Genomic DNA, 22,051 nt, shown 5'->3' with positions numbered 1-22,051 from the left:
AAGGCATCATCAGTAAAATTCATAATAATGTTTGGTTCAGTTAAGGGAAACTTTTCACCTCAGTGATGCCCCATATCTCTAGGTTTTCCATCTATACTACCTGCACTTCAGTTGAGGTTGGCTGGGGACATAAGGGGAGGGAAATATCAGGAAATGAAAACTGTCCCAGTGTATTGAATCTCCCAGGAGCAGATACAGGTTGAAAAAAAAACTGACCAAACATATAAATTCACTGATCTAAAAGCAAAAATAGAGTTAGAGCATAAAAGACAATGGGTTAGATTCGGGTCTCTGGCAGAGAAGTTAAGAAGGGAATGGCCTACTGAGAAACATCTGCTCCAAAGCAACTTCAAACAGGGAGGAGAGAAGCTTACATCACAGCTTCATGCCCTCATCTTAAGAATCTAGAATAATGAGGAAATCCCAGGCAACCTCAGGGACACCACCACGATTGTGACAATCTTCAAGAAAGGAGACAAATCCAACTGTGGAAACTACAGAGCAATCAGCCTTGCTATCCACCACAGCAAAGATCATTACAAGAACCCTCATGTACCTTCTCCTTCCACTTGCTGAAGAGCTCCTTCCAGAATCTCAGTGTGGGTGGAGACACAACTGACATGATCTTCACAGCTCGCCAGCTGCAGGAGAAATGCTGGTAACAATATAAGCCTCTCTACATAGCCTTCTTTGACCTCATGAAAGCTTTCAACTCTGTTAGCCGAGAAGTGTTATGGAGGATTCTTCTGAAGCACAGATGCCCACCAAAGTGTGTCACTATCCTCTTCCTGTCCGTGACTGTATGTGAGTGGTGGTTCTCAGGTTCCTTTGAGGTTAAAACAGGAGTTTTCTCAATATTTCTTGCTGCAATGCCAAATCTGGCTACCAACAAGCTTCCAGCCAGAGTGGAACTAAACTATCGAATGAATGGAAGCTGTTTAACCTCAACTAACTAAGCCAAAACCAAGACCTCCCTGACCTCAATCATTTAGCTCCAGTATGCTGATGATGCTGTAGCGCAGGGGTGGGCAAAACAGGGGCCACATCCAGCCTGCAGGCCACCAAGCCAGTCTATCCGGTCCGTGGAGCCCTAAAAAAATTTGGAAAATTAATATTGATCTGTCCCTGGCTGCCTGTCATGCAGCCCTCTGGCTTGCCAAAACTCAGTAAGCGGCCCTCCGCCTATAATAATTGCCCCGCCTCACTTAGAAGCCAACCTTCAGAAAATTGTCGAAGTCTTTATAGAGCCATACAAGAAAATGGGACTGACATTTAACACTCAGAAGACTAAGATCTTCCACCAACAAGCTCCTAATGAACAGTTGCTAGCTCTGGTAATCCAGATTCACAGTGAGACACTGGAGAACACTGATTATTTCCCGTACTTCAGAAACAATCTCTCACAGAAGCCTGACACAGACGAAGAAATCCAACATCACCTCAAATGTGCAAGTGTAGCCCTTGGATGCCTGAAGAAATGGGTGTTCAAAGATCGCAACATCAGATCCATAGTTTATCAAGCAGTCATGATCCCTACCTTGTTGTATAGAGTCAAGATATGGACAATGTACAGGAGACACCTAAAGTTACTGGAGAAGTATGATCAATGCTACCTGCAAAAGATCCTCCAAATCCAGCAGGAAGACAAATAAACCAATGTTAGCGCCCTCCTGCAAGCAAACACCATGAGTACTGAGGCAAATATCATCTAACATCAATTTCGTTGGGTCAGCCATGTCATCCAGATGTCAACTGCAGACTCCCGAAGCAAGTTTTATTCTCCAAGCTCAGCCAAGGCACATGGTCAAGAACAGGGCAGAGAAAGCACTTCAGGGATGGCCCAAGACCATCTCAAAAAAAAATAAACATCGATGTCAACCCATGAGAGACTATCACACGGGACAGCCCCAAATGGGGGAAGAATCTGCTGCAAGGATCTCAGTACTTTGAAAACTCACAACAACGGAAGATGGAAAAGTGGGAGCAGCAGAAATTGGAGTGTTGTGGACCAAATCAAGAATCCAGAGCCACACCCCCCCCATGGAAATATACGTTCAAGCTGCAATAGAGTCTGTTGATCCTGGATAGGCCTCATCAGCCATCTTCAGACATGCAGGTAAGACAATCATGGAAAACAATCATCCTCAACTGTGAGAGACTGCCTAAGATCACAAGAGGGCAGTCCTCCTCTCAGTGCCTTTGTAACTAATTTCCCCACTCTGTTATAAGCTCCAAATTTTCCTAAGAAGCCTCTGACAGCCTTCCCAAGTAGCAGCATGAAACTCTCATTATTCTTGACAGTTTAACTACTGCCCTTAGCATCCTAAATAGCAGCAATGAAAAATTGGGCAGATTCGCATCATTTTTGCTCTGCTCCTTCTTAGGAAAGGTGCAACTTACACCAGAAGCATTACAGTTGACTGCTGACTCAGGAAAACACAGAGCATTCAGTTTACATTCAGTTCACATTTGGAAGGTTGTCTTTACAAGCATGAAGCTATGAAAAATAAGTCTAATAGTGTTACAATGGAGGACATAGTTTCTACTCCATTTTAAGGACAGTATCCCACTAGCTATTAGTGAATGTTTTTTTCTAGCCCTAAGCACAAATAAAGCTACCACAACACAAAATATCTTGTCAACAGGGCTCATAAAATATTTAAGTATAGGCTACCATTCTCTTTGTGTGTGTGTGTGTGTGTGTAAATAAAAGCTATAAATAAAAATCCCAAAACAATTTAAGATTTTTAAAGGCATGATTGCTAATTCTACTCAAGAGAATAAAGGAAACCTATAAGTAATAAGTAGCACCAAAATCACTGCAATTTTTTTCTACCTCAAAACCTGTATTTTTTTTTTTTTAACTATTTATCATAATAAATGTTATTTCATACAAATTAACAATAACCAAAGCAGTCTACAAGTCCATTATAACAGCAAGAACATACCTTATTCCTGTAGTTAATGCAATAGGAGTGCGGGAAAGTTTTGAGAGTGTTTCTATGACCTACAAAGAATGGAAGAGAAAATATGTTTATAGTTGGAGATGAGAAACTAGTCCACATTTTGTTCCCCTTTTCAATTTTGTAATAAGTTTGTGCTTAGTTTATACCACATATCATAAATAAATACTGTGCAAAGCACTGCATGCCCTCAACTCCCATGGAATTATATAGGCATTGAGGATATTCACCATTTCACAGGATTACATCCCAAGTGTTCTTTGTTTTGGTTTGGATTTTTTTAGTAGTAGGTTAGGAAGAGCAAGATGTCTCTGATTTACAAGTTTTAATAGGTTCAAAAAAAGAATCCAATTAAATAAGTTTTCAGAACAACATTCAAATAATCAAAAAGCTATGTATAGAAAAATTGTTCAGAAAAATCTATTAAATGCATTCCAATTTCAATGAGACATGAATGTGACATTAATCAGATTTTAATCCTATAGACTGCCACAAAAGGTTTTCTTCCAAGAGAGAAAGACTGAGAAAAAAAATCATTCATGTTTTTTATTCATTGACCAGAAGAGGGAGCCATATGATAAATCATAAGCAGAAACACATTTTTAGGAATAAAATAAATGAGTCAGAAGCACATATAGCCTCAGCTACTCTCTAGAAAATGTCTAAGTTCTTGACGTTTCATTCCAAGAAGAAACTTCATGTGGGTATACTAGGACAGAGGTTTTCAACCTTTTTGGATCAGTGTACCCCTGGTAGCCAGACGCAGAGAAGGGAAGGTGGGGCAGTGCACAGCCAGATGTGGAGCGAGGCAGACGAGGGGTAGGGTACATGAGGCCAGACAGAGCGGGGCTGGGGGTTAGCACACAGCCAAACGTGGAGCAGTGGCAGGCACTGTGTGTGAGCTTTCCCTGCCCTCTGCATCTGGCTGGGCAGGCAGCACCTGTGCGGCAGCACGAGATGGCGCGTGGCAGCACTCTGTCCCTGCCTGCCTGCACATACCCCATAGGCCCTTCGCAAGTACCCCGAGGGGTACGCGCACCCCTGGTTCACAACCCCTTTACTAGGACATTCAATAAGAAGATAGGCAAGAGAAGGAACCTTAATCTGGTAGCATATGTAAAAACTATTCTGCATTCATTTGTGATACAAGGCCAATTTATACTTTGCTCACAACTGGAAGCATGTTCTGCATTATAAATAATTTGTGCTACCTTGCACCTCAATTGCCCAAAAGATTGGCAATTAATATATTCCAGGAAAAAAGGGCCTTACAGACCTAATGGTCACAATTTCAGTGGAACCAGAGCTACATCCAGGCTATATTAAACTAGACTTACGTTACAAATAAAAGCTTTCTTTTGACACATGAAATAAAAGGGGGGAAACCAGGGCTGGGGAAAGGAGGTACCCAAGGGTCTGCAGCCCATGATGTGCAATCTCCCTCAGTCTAGAACCTGGACAACCCTGAAATAGGAGATCGCATACTTGTAGTTAAGCTGCTCTTATTAAAAGAGCAAACTATCAAACACAAAGAGAGCCACACATTATCTCAGTTTACACAAATAGATTTATCCAATTTCATAGACTACAGGCAACTACATTGCTGGTCATTATACTTAGCCCAACTCCAGTCTATCCACATATTTAATTTTCACAAACAATGTACAAAGTTCTAGCAGTAGACCTGGGCAAGAAAAATAATTCTTTTCAATGAACAGAATACTCCAAGAAAGGAAATAAAGTCCTCACAGTGTGTCTGGTGGGTTACTACAGAGCTGTGGATCCTGGTGGCCCCAGAAGCCTTGAGTTCAAGGCAGTCCACTTGCTGGCTGCCCTCAAGTCATGGGATCTGGAAGATGCATGGACCCATGAGCCCTACAAACCTGGGGGCTTGGTAGGTAAGACTTGCAGGGGTTTCACACTTGTAACTTCACATCAGCCTGCCAGCAGCTAGGGAGCAAAGCAATTTAAGCTTTCAGCCACCAAGGAGATGGGAAAGCTACTGGGAAGAGAAAGGAATTTCATATCAAGAAATTAACAAATTCTAATAAAAGTTTTATCACAGTTTTTCTGACCAACACTAGTTTCAATACTTGCTATACACATTGTGTGATTTTACTAGATCTCATGCTGTACCAGCTAAGTCAGCTTGTTGCGTCAGAAACCACAATGAGAAAGTCTGCACTCTGCACGTAAGGCTTTGTCATGTTTCTCTTCCCTTGCATTCTTGTATTTAAGAGGAATTATATAGTTTATTTAACTCAAACTATGGAATCTTTCAAGATCCTATATCCTTCTTTCATACTGGACGATTTAAATACTTCATCCCATTAGACCATATTCACAAGAAGCTGCATTGCACAATTGAGCTGAGGATATCAACACAAACAAGTGGGCAGTCAGGCAAAGACTTACAAGATGTCAGGTGCTTCACAATAAATTGCCTACGTACATGCTCTTACCCCTCAGTATGTACAAACTCTTGGCCTTCAAGGACTTTGCTACTAATATAGGGTAAAAGTGTACACATAGGAAGTGACCACAGAAAAGCTGAGACACTGCAAATCCCTGCTGTCCTTCACCTTCCAGTAACTTTTTGCACATCTATGTCAAAGGGTTTCAGGGTCTTGATTCCAGATGCTAACTTACAAAATTTAAGATCCTTGGGGAAAGGAATTGTTTGTACAATTCCCAACACAAACAGATGTATATCCATGAATGAGGGTTACTAGAGGGTTACTGGATGATGAATTTACACAAACTTTTAGATATCGCATAGGCCTTTGAGAAAGAATCAGATACAGCAGACCTAAGCAACAAATGGACAAGCACTTGAAAAACTCAAGAAAATTAAGAGAAAACTCTACTCTTACAGCATATCTAAGTGATCTATATAGCGCTTTTAAGTGATCTATATAGTGATTTTAAGTCTTGGGGACAGAAGTGATGCAGCTCCACAGAAGTACACATCATTGTCAAAGCCATTATGAAAGCACACAGCACTTCAAGAAGATAACATCCAAGTTTTTCAGTACATGATCAACTTACGCAAAACAGGGTGGTACATTTAAAAATAAAACACTACACAAGGAAACACATTCCTTGTGTACACTAATCTCTGGTGGATGATGTACTCCTGATTCATTTGTTTCAAGCAGAGTTGGCAAGAGCAATGAGCATTAACTTATTATTTCATCCAGTACTCCAACAGTGGATTTTTTTTTTTTACTTAGCATTTATTTTTATTCCAAATGACTTGCAACTGCCACACACGTGCACACACATATATTAAGCAGCTGTTTATCAGCAGATTACCAGAAGCTAATTCACTGTAGTTTATAAGTACTCTTGTGCCCTCTAATTAAATATTGTTTTGAAATTTCCTGAAACAATATTCTTCAGTATATCATCCGCTATTTCTGCACATGCTTACAGCAGTAGCCCACTACAGGAAGAACTTTGTTTTTCTTGCAGTGGAGATTTCTCCTACTTTGTTATACTGGGCTTTTTATTTTCTTTTTCATTTGCTTTTCTGTCTTTCTATCTCTGTCAGAACAGTTGACCTGAAAGCCCCATATTTCAAATGCAGCCTTAAAACTAGCCTTTTAAAATCTTTTTTGCACTGATATTTTGGAGGAGACATAAAAATAAGTATTGCAACGTAATATAGAAGCCACATCTGTCCCCTAAACAGGCAACAGCCTCCATCTATAGATGTGCCTAGCCACTTATAAAATTTATCTAGGTTAATTTTCATTTTATAATCTCAGCAAGTGAATGTTTTGTTACTGTATTTTTCCTGCATATAAACAGACCCCAGAATATGATACATACATAATTTTGGAAGGCAAAATGAAGAAAAAAAAAAGCTTTTTCCAAAGTGATGGGTGCATAGAGCAGGAACAGAACCTAATCCTCAGTTGACCCACCCTCCCTTTCCTGCTCAACTAAAACTGAAACTAGCTGCTACCGAAGGCTGGTCTCCATGGGCGAATCTATGATTTTGAAAAGACCTAAGAGTTGCCAAAGCTGTGAAACACGAGAAGAGAGACCAGGAGCAGCTAGCACACAGCAAAACTGCTCCAAGAAAGGTTATCTTGATTAGTGGAATATCAAGAAGTTTAAAAAGGAGAGATGATCATTAACACCTCTGGAGTGAAGAATAATGAGCCATTAAGTCAACTGACTCCCTAAGCTGCCTGAACAGAACTACAACAGCTACTGCACTGTGGAACAGGAATCAAAGCAGGATACTTCCATCCCCGTGAGAAAAAACCTCTCACTTAATACACACAACCACCAGTCTTTGGGGACTGATTTGGAGGGAAATGGCACGTGTTGTATATGAGAAAATATTGTAATTTTGACCCCTAACTTTGGATTTACTCCAGCAAATGCTTACTGTAAAGTTGTGCTTGTTACTGTGAGAAACACCTCAGATGCATAAAACTAGGCAGTGTATCAGTTCTTTTTGGCTAACTACATAAATAGCAAGCTACCCAATATAGCAAGCTACCCAATATGTCAGCTGGTCATTAGTTCTGACCAAAAGCGTGCTAATTATGTTACAGGTTGAAATGAATATAAAAACCTTCCCTCTGAGATAGATTTTCTACGTACTGCAACAGCCATTCATGTACCTGAAAAAGATTACACCAGCCACTAGAATACTTTTGGCCTCATTACAGGCTGAACTCCTTTGAAAGTCTGTAAAACTACTCTGGGGAATATCTGCAAGTGCCCCCTTTGACTGCACTCAAGCACACTGGAGACAGCAAGCTTGAGAACAGCAGCAGGGACGCCCTGAGGGATAGCTCCTCTGCCTCATCGCCAGCTTTGGCATGTACAGGTGTGGGTGAGTGGGATGTGCTCACGAGTAGAGTTCCTGAGGTCATTGTGGAAACAGTTCAGATATACCCAGAGTAAACTGAGGTCTCCTCCAAGGGATTTCAAACCATCCTAATCACTCATGTAGTGTCCTACACAGTCTATTTTCAACTAGTATCTTTGTCCTCCCCCTATTCTTTCCCACTCATAGCTCTGTTGTGTCACCCTTCCTGTTTAATTTGTATTTGAAGATGTTATGGGGTGAAAGGATCCTCTCTACTCGGGTCGACATGTCAGTTCCATCAGCTCCCTTCAGTACATTTGAAAGATTTATTCAATGTCAGTATAAGATCTGTGTGTGCCTGGATGACAGCTAGCTGGCTGAGACTCAACCATGTAAAAATCAAGGAGATGACATCTCGGCCAGAAGAAATGGCAGAGTTAGTATGTGCTCTGTGCTCTTGGCTCAGCTGAAGATTTCTCCCTTGTACTTGCCAAGGATATAGCATTTTTTGTTTGGTCTGCAAACCTTTATTTCATATGTACAGAACTTACTTACATTGGGATATATAAACTTCTGTCAATATAATTTTGTGGCATGATTGGCAGGCTGAAATCAATCTCTTTGTGGACTGAATCTTGCCCAGGGGCAAAAGGTTCTTGACCTCTGACTTAAAGAATTGATTTCTCATGTGGCTGTACCTGAAGCACACTGAGAATCTTCAGCTGATGAAGATGATCAGAACAAGATGGCCTGTTTAATATGCAATAGTTTAGTCAAGAGCACATTGCTCTGAAACCTGAATAGACTTCTAGTTGGTTTCTTAATGAAATGTACAGGTAAAACACAACTAGAGCCCTAACTGTTTTTAGACACTGAGCAAGTAATAAAGAATCTGGATAAAGGGCCACCTTTCATCTCATGTTGCATCACAGACTGGAAATCAGATAAAGTAATAAGTACCTTTCAACTCCTTGGTTTAAAACCAGAAAAGCAAGCAGCAAATGACTCTTACTAGAAAATGTTTGCCTCTTGGGCCAAGATACATTAAATTTCAAGGGAAAACTGTAAACTGTACATTTAGTCTATATTGCCAGGGTTTGCGCCTAAGGATGATTGTTGAAATTTATATATCCTGCTATGCTGTGCATACAAAATAAAAGTTTGCAGACGCACTAAACCAGAGATGCTCAACCTTTTGGCTCTGCAGGCCAGATGAGGAGGATGGGACTGGTCCACAGGCTGTATCAGACAACACCTGCTCCAAGGGCCACAAACCACCACTGCCCAGTTTCACATGCCACAATCAAAGCCCCAGAGGCGCCACACTACCTCTGCCCAGTCCCACATGCCAGGATCAGTGTCCATGAGTCCCTACAATGCTTCCACCTGATCTAACATGCCAGGATAAAACTCTGGGCCCCACACCACACTGCAACTTCGTGTGCCGACATGAGGCCCAATTACACCCAACGTGCCCTATCTAGCGTGCAGGGTCACGGTCCTGCAGGAAGCCCTGCAGGCTGAATGACAGGGTGCCACAGATAGGATCTGTGCTGCAAGCCGGAGATTGAGGACTAGTTCACTGAACAATTACAGAGCAGCTGACACATGGTCATTCCCTTCCTTCCCCCCACCCAAGTTTTTAACTTGCAAAATTTGTTTCCTGCCCATTTCCTCCATTGTTATTAATAGATTCTGAAGCCTCTACTCAGTATACAGCCTTGGATCTCAGCTCAGCTACATCCATTCTCCCTTTCCCTGTCTTCCACACAGGGAGAAGAATGGGCAATCCAAATATGTTATACTGAATTGTGGATTAAGCTAGAACAGTTTTATATGGTAGGAAGACAGCTTTTGGGGATGGGCAAAAATTCTTTGGATGTACATTAATGTCTAGAGTTTTGGAGAGATGCTTGTTTAATTGAAATACCTAAATAAAATGAAGATCATAATATACAAAGACATGCACATTCTACCAATCTGTGGACTTATGACCCTTGTCAAAATAGCATAAAAGTGACTTATAAGCATAAAAGCAGATGTTGCCACTTACACTTGCGCACTAAATAAGATGTTTCCATTTGCAAGGAGCTGGAAAAACAAAAAGGGAAATCACCTCATTTGCCCCACTCAGAATTATGCACCTTTAAAAAACAATACCAAATTCAGAACATATATATTCTTGGCTGATTCACACTTCAAAAATTATGTTACCTTTTGCTGCTCTGAGGAAAATAGCAAAAGTTCCCCATAAATCTAGTGGGTCAAAATGTATCTATCTGACATAGATGATACATGTGTGTCTTTTGGTAATTGATTCATTGACTTCTAGACCCAAGGTCATCTCCAGGAAGTGTTGCATTTACATTTGAATCCCTAATTTAGCTGACAGATGTGAAAAATGACATGTAGCCAGACAACTCTATAGTGATTACACAGCTGCTGATGTCAAGAGCACATTATTCCAGCAAAGGTTGCCATGAACTCATGCTGAAAATTCTCACCATCTGCCTTCCCCTGATAATAAGACAATATTCTTTGTGAGTTCTACCTACTTTTCTAATGAAAGCACAACCCTCTGGGAATGGGAAAAGAGATGAGTGGCCTAGGAAAACACAGCAGAGATATGGTGATCATAACAGCAGATCTGCAGTGTGATACAAGGACCTCATGCATCTAACTAGACAAATAAAGTCAAATTACAAAAAACAGTCATGAAAATGTGGCAGCAAATAGCAATATTAATGGTGTGCCACATCAACTTTCATCCCATAATTAAAAGTTGGTATCATTCAACTTGATACTAAACAGAGTCATCAATATTTGATTAATAAATAATACATTGCCATGATTAACTCTGTAAATCCTTCTATCCTTCTTCAGAACTTCCAAATGAAGAAAAAGCCTGCGTAAACAAATCTTTTTTGGTCGCCATTTTACAGAAGGGTAAAGCAAAACACACTAAATTAAGGCCAGGTACAGACATTACATATAAATCAGTAAAAGTGACTGAAAACTGTTCTAAACCCTTAACAGTACAAAAGTTCAGTGCACATAGACCAATTTAAAAATGGTAGAACCCAGTCTAAGATAGACCTGGATGGATGTAGTATCAGAGTTAAGTGATTTAGGTTAGACCAGTCTATCGAACTTCTGTACCAGATCTCCTGCCAATTGAAGTTAGGTTGCAGTCCCCTGGCATGACAGGCAGGCCCCGCTATCTCCTGCTCATGGTACAGCACACTAGCCTCAGCTGTGCTTGCCTACTCCACCCACATGGACTCTCAGAAAGCCAGCCACAGACAAAGGGGCAGGGCTGGGGGCCACACCAGTTGTCAGTGGCAGCAAGATAGGAGGGGCCAGCCCAGGCCCCAGCCTGAGCCAGCATAGCTAGGGGCAGGGACACTGCATGATCGGGGCTTCCCTCCCCCACCAACTTTCAAGCCCAGCTGATCAGCACGGCTTCCCTCTTTAGCTTCGCCCCCCATGAGAAGACAGCTTCAATGGCAGGGGGGAGGGGGAAGGAACCAAGGCCCCTGCCACATGGGCCTGGCTCCCCCAGAAGTGAGCCAGTACAGTGTGGGGAAGGGTCCCATGCAGCAGGGCCCTCCATTTCCTCTCCCACCATCTGACAGCTGGCCGCTTACAGGGAGACAGAGCTGAAGAGCAGAGATGTGTTGGACAGCTAGGCTGGGCAACAAGGGGGAAGGAAGACCCTGCCACTCAGCCTCCCCCCGCAAAGCTGTGGCTTGGGGCGGGGGGGGGCAGGTCCACATGGTGGTGCCTCTGTCCACCCCCTGCCACTGCTGCTACTGACAGCCGGCTGCTGGCACTGGGCCAGGGCTAGGGAGCAGGGTCTTGCTGGCCAATCGGGTGTGGCTGGCTAGGTTTGGAATTCTCCAGCAGCCTGCTGGGAGGCATGCAGGAGTACCCCCAACCTGCTGGCCTGGCCAGTGCAGGCAGCCTGTGTGCCCCCCACCGCACCAGTGGGCAAACATGTTCTGTTCATTCCCAGCTTACCCTAGAGCTCTTAAAGCATGAAACTTAAACGGCTTCCACCTCAGGCTTTTTGAATGTCTGTACTTAGACTAAGTGAAAGGTTCAAGCTCTGATAACAATTTGTTGCAACTGTACAAACAGAACCCCTGACTGGCATCATGGGTTCACGGAGTAGATAAATGAACAGTCTGGGTTTTTTAAGTGTAGTTGCAAGCATGTTACAGCTGCTAACACTTTGTATACGTCGCATAATTCCATTTTCAATTTAGCCTTATTGTCTCTCTTTGATTTTGCTAGCTTTTGATTTTGTTTTCATTTACTGTTTAATTAAAACAAGACATGTAAGTAGATTATGCATATTCTCCTAATAATAAACTTTCTTTAAAGAAATTCCAATCACTTTTGGACAAACTTTAAAGAAAAGAAGTCATAAACTGTTTGTGGATGCAGGTCATATTTTAATATGTTAATATTTTAACACACATGGAGAAGAATGGGTAAGTATTCTTAGTTCTCCTAAAACTACTAGTAAGAAAGAAATAAAATAGTGTGGTCCAGGGGGACTTTGCAGAGAAATTATAAACTGTAGCTTGGGTCCAGGAATAAGCGACTGGCAAAAAGCTTCATTCAAATCTGGATAAAGCCTGAGACCAAGTGCTGAAGGCCATGGTACAGAAGGCTAATGTAAAGCTGTTGTTGAAACAGGTGTTTTTTGGTAATCTATCTGTGATTCCTTCACAAATCTGACTCCAGCATTCAGTTGCAAAAGATTCTTTAGAGTCACTGCTGTGTGAGCTAGAAGAAAGGATTTCTCAACCTAAGCTATTACTTCAATTCAAGTACACACAGACATTCAGGGAGGTTATGGGGAGGTTAGATCAAGTTAAAAATGACCACCTGTTCTAAGGTAAGTCAAGCTAAGAAGGGGAGAGGGGTGATTGGAGAGATCATGGGAGTAGGAGACATCTGTGAGAGGGCTTCAGGGCATCGGGCAGCAGGCAGAGTCCATAGGGGAATTGAGGGGCCTAGCAGGGTCTGAAGGGGGGATCAGGGGGCAAACAGAATCCACAGGGGAATTGAGGGATCTGGAAGGGCTTGGCAGGGATCAGGAGGGCTCACAGGGGAGGTTTAGGGGATGGTGGGGCTCCTCCCTGGGACCAGAGGCTATTTTTAGCCCCCAACCTCCCTCGTCCTCAGATGAACAACCTCTCTGCAGCAAACCAAATTCCTTTGATCCTACCTCCCCTTCCTCCCTGACTTACTTCCTCAACTCCTGACCAGCACCCAAAATGATTTAAGGGGTGGGAAATTTTGGTGGACCTGGGGCCGGGGGGGGGCAGCAGAACTGGTCCATGGAGAGTTGCCTCTCTGGCGGTGGAGGGAAGGGTTGGGAGAGGCTACAAACAGCCCAGTGCGGGGGTCATGGGGGCAGGGAGAGCACAGCTGCACAGGGCTGCACTCAGAACTGTACAGAAGTTCAGAAACTAGTATAGAAACTACCTTGGAGGTAAAACTTAACTTAGAACGAGTCAGACATTTTTAGACTGTTCTAACTGTCCTGACCTTGTGTGCAGTTTACACTTACTGACATAACTAGGAATCTAATTGTAAGGTCTGCATCTGGGCTAACCAAATTAGACCAGGTGGCCATTTTTAATGCAATCTAACTTCCCGGAACATCTGTATATACCCAATATTTGTAACACTGTTCAGACAGTCTGTGCAACCTTGAGAAAGTCTCACCTGGCAACTGTTTTCATCAGCAAGCTGTTTATTATCCTCACGCAAAGAGGGCTATGCCTTCCGTTCTGCCTCCAGACCAGACTCAGCACAGAGCAGACAAAACTAACCAAGCCTCCAAAAGTGTCCATCAAAGTTTGATTCATTCCTCATGTCATGCAGTAAGACAAGTGGCTATCCACATGCCCCAAAAGTCTTGCAAAAAGAAGAAGTGTATATGGCTACCGAGGGGCCTCAGAGAAATGAGTAGGTTGAAAAGAATGACATAATGAACCATTCATTGTAGCAGACAGCCTGCTTTTATAAATGGTGACAGAAGAATAAGAAAAATTAAACTTTTCCCTATTGTTTCCCTTTTACAAAAAATAGGGAAAATAGAATGATGGAATAAAATTAGTAAAAGAAAAGGGACAAATAAGCATTCAGAAACTTCCGCCTTGGTGTAAAAAAAAAATGCATCCTAATAAAAGCATTCAACTACACAGAACAGCATTCAATAGCAAGTAGCTACATTATGGAAGCAAAAACTATGGTTTCTCTTTAAGAAAAAGTACAGCCTGAAAAGAAGCACATATTCAATATACAAAACTACTAAAAGCAGCGTTCATACTCATACTGCCCATATCATTGCACCACTCGTAAGTTCACTAAAAATGTTTAATGCATTAATAAATAGCAGCATAGGAAAAAAAATATTCCTAGGCTTAGAGTCTCATCTCTGGTGAATTTCTAGGACTTAAGATATTGGGATTATTTTGGAAAGGCAGACAAAGCTTCAACTATCTAGCACTGCACATGGTACAGCGCACCATTAGCTATATAAACAATGAAAGATAAAAACAAAACTGAATTTTTTTTCAAGACCTAAAACAGGACCTCATGTTTAAGCATACCATGAGGAAAGCCTTAACAAAATCCCTTATCCAATTATGAAAACAAAATATTATTCATTATCCAAAAGCTGTACTTAAAATCCAGTTCTATTTTTCAAGCAAAGTAGCATATGCTCAAATATTTTGGCAATGTGTTTGCAGTGGATGGGGTTGCATTGTGTGTGTACTGGAGGGAAATTGAAGGAAAGGAGCTTGTAGTACTTAACTGGAATTTGTTGTTGTTCAAAAGGCAAAAAAGAATATGTTAACCAAAAAAAAAAAAAAAAGGGAGAGGGAGTTCTGAGGAAGGGGGCAGTTTTTTTGCAGTAGTTTCCTTCCTGCTGTTCGTGGTTTTGACTGTGCATACCTTCAGAGCTCTTACATGACCTGAGATACTTAATTCATTGTTTAAAAAATGGTAGTCTTAATGTAAAGCACTGTTGTAATGAAAAACAGAGCACTTAAAGTTGCAGCTAAAGCACATGTGCAGAGTGCACTGTCCAGAAGCATATCCAATTATGCCACCCTAAAAAATCTACAACAAAAAGCACTGGGTTTAGTCCTAGGGGCTGTGCTTACCACATTTTAAGGCTTCTCTAACAGACAAAGGTGCATAAATTGAAATGCCTGGTGCAACTACACAAAGACAAAGTGCATCCAATCAACACAGCTGATAAGCAAGATAATCTTTATTATGCACAACATTCCCTGATTGAATACAGCTAAGGCACCGCAGATAGGCTCAATGATACAAGAACATTTTGAGGGGATAAATTTCTAATGTCTCTCTGTGTTCTCCCCAGTACACAGATGGGGAAAAGATACCAACTTCTTTGTAAAGCACTTTGAGACCTACTGATAAAGTAGTAGTAGCAGTGATGGTGAAAACCATGCATAGGGATCTACTTAAACCATGGTTTTGCGATATTAGCGGAAACTGCAAAGAACAGCAATCTTGGAAAAATGGTGTTGGTTGTGATTTCCCACAGAATCAACCCCCCCAAAAAGGTTAGCAGAATACAAAAGAAGAGCAAAACAATCACTGTGGCCATACAGCACATGATTTGAGTGTGAGCTACTGAGAGGCTGAGCTAGTGACATAGACCAAGTGAAGGAGCCAGTCAAGAAAGTCAACATGTTTCAGTACCATCTTTTAAGAAGCTAGATGCAATGCTGCAACCTGAAGATGAGTGAAAATAAATCCAAAAAAGCAAAATAAATTTCAGTTCAGGATCATGTACCAGTTCCCTATAGGAACCTTGCATTCAGATGGTGGTAAACTCTTTTGTTCATCTTGCAACATCACTCTGGATGAATTTAGAGTTTGAATTGTATATAAAGCAAAAGGCTTATACAGAAGCTTAGAATCACAGAAAGAAACCAGCAACAATGTCCTCTATGTTTAAAAGGACCACTGAAAGCATTTTAACAAGCAGCAAAGCTACATTCAAGCTAGTGGAGGCATTCAAAGCTGCCAACATACTTCTGGTGAAAATTGATAACTGGGAATCTACCTAAATCAGGGAGAGACTAAGGATTTTTCGTGGCTCACTCACAGCACACAGAGCCACTTTTGCAGGCATTTTGCAGAGGCCCTACCCCTCACTGCTGATTGGCAGAGAGGGCTGCCCTTCATATGGCCCACCTCTCACCACTGATCAAGGTGTATTTGTTTTAAATCAAATCAATTTAAATCAATTTAAATCACGGATCAGAAAGCCTTGATTTTCTACAAAAAGTGTGTTCTTGTTCTTTGATATCACTTTAATACATATTCACAACACAAAGATAGATGTAGGATTCATTTTTAGAATGTACACACTATACATTTTAAAGCAGTGATTTATTTTGATATTTTTCAGATTAATTTTGCAGCCACATCAGAAAACTGAATTATGATTTGGTCATTTTATTTACCAGAGCTAATTGAAGCAGATACTTGTGAAGTCATTGGGAAGTGAACTATCTCCAATTCACTAGATTAATCATGGGTATCTAAGGAATATTTTTGTTGCGCTGTATTAGGAGGACATCAAATGAGTGCTGCAGCCATATGTTATTAGCCACTTCCACCACAATCAGCGTTTATCAGGTGGAATGCTTGGTTTAACATTGTTCGTCACCACGCAAAGAATATTAAGTTCTACCAGCAATTTGTATGCAACAAGCTTGAAATCACACCTGGAACAAAGTGTATGTTTAAACTACATGATCTTTTAAAACAGGACAACACTGAAGATCAAGTTGAGTTTGTGGCTGAAAATGTGATCCAGTTAACAAAGCTAACATGGTTTGAAAGTTGGCAGCTTTGATCCACCAAGAACACAGCAAACTGATGGATTTGATAAGCTGGGTCAAAGACATGGCATTACAACTTTCCACACTGTCCAAGTGAAAACCAATAGAGACAAGAACTGTTCCAGGCAATAGCTGTGAAGTTGAATCAGTACTACAAGTACCATCAGTCAATAGCACTTTGGTTTGAACAAACGGCTGCCTCCTTTTTTAGTACTGTTCACAATTTTTACCCAAATCTGGTGGCTTTTCTGAGTTTTAACCCTCAGCTACTTAATGCTATCCCTGGACGGCAAAAAGAGAATGACAATTAGGGTACTGCTTATATGAACTTTGTCAAAGAAGGCCAGTTGCCTTTTACTGTGACTGTTTTGAGAATCTGTTTCTGATTGGTTTCCACATCTACAATTTGGCAAAACACTGCCTTAGAATTCCAACCAATTCAGTAGACGCAGAATATGCAATCTCGGTGTTCACACCACAGAGAGAGAGGATGTCAGCTGCAGCTGCTGGTAGATGATGTATGCTAGCATTTAACAACCAACATGAATTGTTTTCATCAAGGTTAGCATTATTTAGTATTTCTTAACTTTATGTAGAACACCAATAATACATTATGATTATATAACTTACAATTCATATTGTGTATAAATTTATATTCATAATAAATTTAAATTTAGATTTAAATTTAATACTTAGATTTACAATAATATGGTAAATTATACAATATTTCTGCAGAATTTGCTATTTTATCATGCAGTTTTTGCTTCTCGGACAATGAGTGACAAGGGACAGGGCCACCACAAAATTGTCTCTGCGCATCATGAGCAGATCATGAAAAATCCTTTGTCTCACTACAATTTAAGTAGGTCCCTACTTATGGAGACAGAAATCTGTTCTAAGTCTTAGTTTCCATGTTTTATTATAATCTTTACACCTTCTTCTATCTATTCCTATACTTTGGAATCCAGCTTAGCATTTATAATGATTAAATGGTGATATTTTCAAAACAGTAGCCATTGGGTAGGCAGACCCAAATGGGAAGACGGTTAAGCCAATACTGGTCTCTTTTCATAATCTCATCCATAAATAGCTGAAATTGTCATTGTCATTCAAACAAAAGCTTCCGAACTACTGAAAGAAGCAAACACTTAAACCATGAAAAATAGGGTATAACACACCAAGTACCAACTACTGTGTAATATATACTATTTCAGTTCAATAGGGAAGGTCAAGCAGGGCACCAGACCCAGGTACCAACTCAGAGGGAGTGCCATAATGGTTGCTACTACCAAGGAGTCTCTGCTGCTCCCACAGCAGCTGAAAACAAGCAAAGAGCAACAAGGCAGCAACAGTTGGAGTCTTTGAGTCACTGAGGCAGGCTAAGACTGATCACTCCCACCCCATATCCATGGCACAAAACTTAATTAATTATGTCCCTGTTTCACAAATCAAATACCAATGTTTTAAAGAAACCAAGCAAGTAGATTCACATTCATTATTGACTAGATACAAGCAAGTGTTGCTCCAGGTAATCATCCTGGAGATTGTTAACTGTTGAGATTTCTTTCAGCGTTACCATATTAGCTAAAGTTATAGCACTGGCCTTTAAACAAATTCTTCATTAGTTTTGATTCAAATAGACTCAAAAGTAGGGGGCGGCAACAGGACAAAATAATAAATATAGAAAATATTCTTCCCTTTTTTTCTTCTTCTCAAGTCACAAGAGTAGTCCCACAACTCCCTCTCCTAAACCTACTTTAACCATCAACTATAAGTGCAATGTTGTTAAACAGATTGAATTTGGCCCAATCTATGAACATTTCAGGTTCAGGAAACTACAGTAGAGTTTCCATTTAACACAACAGCAGACCGATATATATCCTGTCCAACAACCTTCCCCTCTTAGCAACCTATGGAAAAAAGAAATATCTACCTGCTAAATTTGGTACTAGCATGGGCACCTCAAGCTGTCTTCCCCAAAACAACTGTTCTGAAACTCTCCTTCATAGCTGCTCTTAGCTTATTTATAACAAAGTTTGCAATGATGAGAAAAATCCCACACTACCTTTAAGCATCACCTTTGACTTCCTAACACATGCTTTCCTATCGATGAGAGAACAGAAGCGGACCTGCCGAAACCACTATCTATCATGCAACTCTTAGCACTGAGAAAAGACATAGATCAGTAATTCTCAACCAGGATGGAGTGCCACCTTTGGGTGCCAAGAGGACCTTAAGGGTGCCAGGAGTTACTGCACAATATTAGCACTGTTAGGTGTTCAAATACCTAAATGATTCACAAAATAAGCCCACAGTTTTCAAACAGAAATCCATAGTTCAAAAAAAATGTCTGACTTGTGCTCTTTCTGAATTATTTCCAACAGAAATCTCTCATTATTGTTCTGTAGTCGAAAAAAAGTGAAAGCTAAGAGCTGGCATTTTCTGAGAGGGTGTCAAAAAACGGAGAACCACTGACATAGATGGACTAGCTCATGACCCTGGTAATAGCAACCTCACCTTTCATGATAGTCCTCTATATGTAGCTTCTCCTAGCCTCCTCACACACAGTAGAAAGGAGGTGTCCAAGTCCCATGCAGTGGAATAAGTCAGGGGAATGGAAGTACTGTCAGATTCCTTCACAGCAAGCAAAAAAAGTGCTATGGTTCATTTCTCACCCCAAGCTTCTCTTTAAATTTGATAGCTGCTGATCACCACTTCCTAGTGGGGTGGAAGCATAAGGGTTCCTAGCATAAGGATGCTGAGCATTTTCCAAATATTATATAGTACAAGTGTCACATTCATCTGCATACAGATGGAACCAGCTAATTTTATTTGCAAAAATTAAAGTAGTGCTGTTGTTGTGATCATCCAAAACCTACAGGTTGTAATGTTAAGAATGTGTATATTTTTCTTCATGGGAAAAAAGAAATGGTGAGAAATATCCAGCCACCATGTCAGAAATCACAGCAATGTGATACAGGAGGAATGCCCAGTACAGGACTCCACATTGCTGCTTACAGGGCACATTTTTTACTTAATTACTGTACTACAAAACACAATGGCTGTGCTGATCAGTACCTTACTAGTATCAACACTGTGCTCTTGCTGCATGGGGCATAAAAATAAAAGACAGTGCATTCCCCAAAGAGCTTACAATCCAACTACAAAAAAATGCATGTGTTGTGGGGGGGAGGGGATTGAGAAAGAGATGGCAGGTACACCAGGAAATCAAAGGGCAGGGGATTTTAAATTACTGCTGTTTTGAATTTATATCCTGCCCCTTAGAAGCACAGATGTTTTGTTTAGTGGGATATTGAACCTACCTGACTCCTAGTAATACTGAAACTCAAAAGTATTTAAATATAGATGCATAGGAGCATCAGGACATCCACTTACCTTGATACCCATTTGATCATCTTCACCATTAGATTTTATGTACATCTTATTTAAAAAAAAAAAAAAAATCAGTGACTCATACAGCAGCTCACTTCCATGTATGAATAAATTCATATGTGAAGAACTTTGTGTCATGACAAATGGACGGAATCCTCTGAATTTTTCCCCCATACGAACTGTTTGGGTTTTTAGGTGTGGGTGTCAATATGGTATTTTTATTTGTTTGCTTGGGGGTTTTTTTCTTCTGGATTTTTTGTTATTGTTGTTCTAGTTGCATGCTTTAGTATTTCCCCCCCACCCCCACCCCCAAGGATCATCATATTTATTCTGGAAAATTTCTTCCACAATCCCACAAAGCTATTTTCCATGAAAAAAGAATTCATTTAGTATGTTAGGCTTGAGGACATAGCAAGTTTGGGTGTTCTTACACTTCACCCTTAGGCTATACTAGGAGCTCTTAATACAGGAACGTCCACAGATTAAAGTGTGAAAACTATTTCTAAACGCTCTTGAAGCATCTTAAAGTTCAGGCAAGGTTTTTCTTTGAATTGTGTTCCCCAGCTCACGTTACAGTAACATGCAACTGCTCTAGGGAGATAAAACAACCCACTTTCAGTCCTCCAGGATGCACTTTCCCCACCCCCGACATCCTGCAAGGTGTGGACAAACTTTTCACTTGCTAAAACTCTACTGCCTAGGGGACAGTACTGGTATCAGCCAACTCTGCCTCCCACCCCATGCAAGCAGCCAGCTATTACCTACCTACTTTGGTCAACCATAGGCAACTAGAGGCACAAAATGAGCCAAAGAAAAACAGGTTTCCCTACCACTGCCTGCTCCCTGGGGCAGCACAACCCCTGCCAAATGATTCCTCAATCCATTCCCAATTCATTAACACATATGAGACATTTATTATTTAAATTTTATCTTTCTTTTTTTTTTTTTAAACTACTTTAGTTTTATTCTTTGGGATTTTATTTCTTTCATTATGTTTCTGTGGCTGATTTCCTTCATTTCATCAGTTCCCATCCCGCTAGGCCTCCCAGCTCCATGCTCCCACCCCTGCAGCGCACCTTTCCCACCCCACCCGCACCTAAAGCAAGCATCCTGGCTCACAAGCTCTCTAGTGAGAAGTCATCATTGTGCAAGTGAGAGATGGTATTAAGCCTTACAGTGAGGGCTCAAAGCTCATTCTAACACTAACACTGGTTAACATTCCACAGCACTTAGTATAGCCTAAGGGTAACATGTAACAACATGCACATTTCTTTGATTGGATCAATGTGTGATAGCATTTGATTAGATCAATTGGCAACTGGTGCATGAACAGCACATCTGAGCTATAGGGATGTGGGAAATAAAGCATATAAAAATTATTTCTGAGCCCTGAAAAGTACAGCAAGCTAGAATTTTAATGCTGACACACCATCTTTTAGGGAAGGTACTTCAGCAAGAAAAATTAATAACCTTCATTTCGTTACAAATATAAAAGGATATCCTGACTTCTTAATGTATGTCATGTGAAACACCATATATATTTTCCAGGTAGATATTTTAATACAGGGCTGTCCAACTGGTGGCCTGTGAAAGGTTAAGTTGTGGCCCCCGGGGTTCAAAGGAAATATTTTAATACAGGGCTGCCCAACTGGTAACCTGTGAAAGATTAAGTTGTGGCCCCCAGGCTCCCACCCAGGCACTGTTCTCCCCATCACTCTGGCTGTGATAGTAGCCAGTCTCCTAGCTTATCCTCCATGCCCCTACCCCTAAGTGGGGCACTGCAGCATCAGCATGGTGCAGGAAGTAGAGGGTGAATGTAAGAGTTGAGAGGCAGTGGGGAAGGAGTGCCCAGGAGAGTATGCAGTACATCAAGCAGGGGAAAGCACCCACATGGGCATGTGGTGCACCAGGGAAGGGCTTCCATGTGGCATGCAAGTCAGAGGCCTGTGGCTCAC

The 22,051-nt window shown here is 41.1% G+C and overlaps 1 protein-coding gene across 3 annotated transcripts in view; it reads right to left on the bottom strand.

The window, feature by feature from the left end:
- VAV3 (vav guanine nucleotide exchange factor 3) overlaps window positions 1-22,051 on the bottom strand; it is a 283,108-nt gene that overhangs the window by 166,361 nt on the left and 94,696 nt on the right. For all 3 annotated transcript variants that reach the window (XM_090048785.1, XM_090048783.1, XM_090048784.1), the window contains exon 3: window positions 2,949-3,007. In XM_090048785.1, coding sequence (XP_089904911.1) covers window positions 2,949-3,007 — 59 coding nt within the window. The remainder of the gene's footprint in view (window positions 1-2,948; window positions 3,008-22,051) is intronic.

This window comes from Crocodylus siamensis, chromosome 5 (genome assembly GCF_052110815.1).
Source record: "Crocodylus siamensis isolate JL-2025a chromosome 5, ASM5211081v1, whole genome shotgun sequence".
Classification (NCBI taxonomy): Eukaryota; Metazoa; Chordata; order Crocodylia; family Crocodylidae; genus Crocodylus; species Crocodylus siamensis.
Note: the sequence above shows the minus strand (reverse complement) of the source record. Positions and strands in the feature narration are given on the sequence as shown.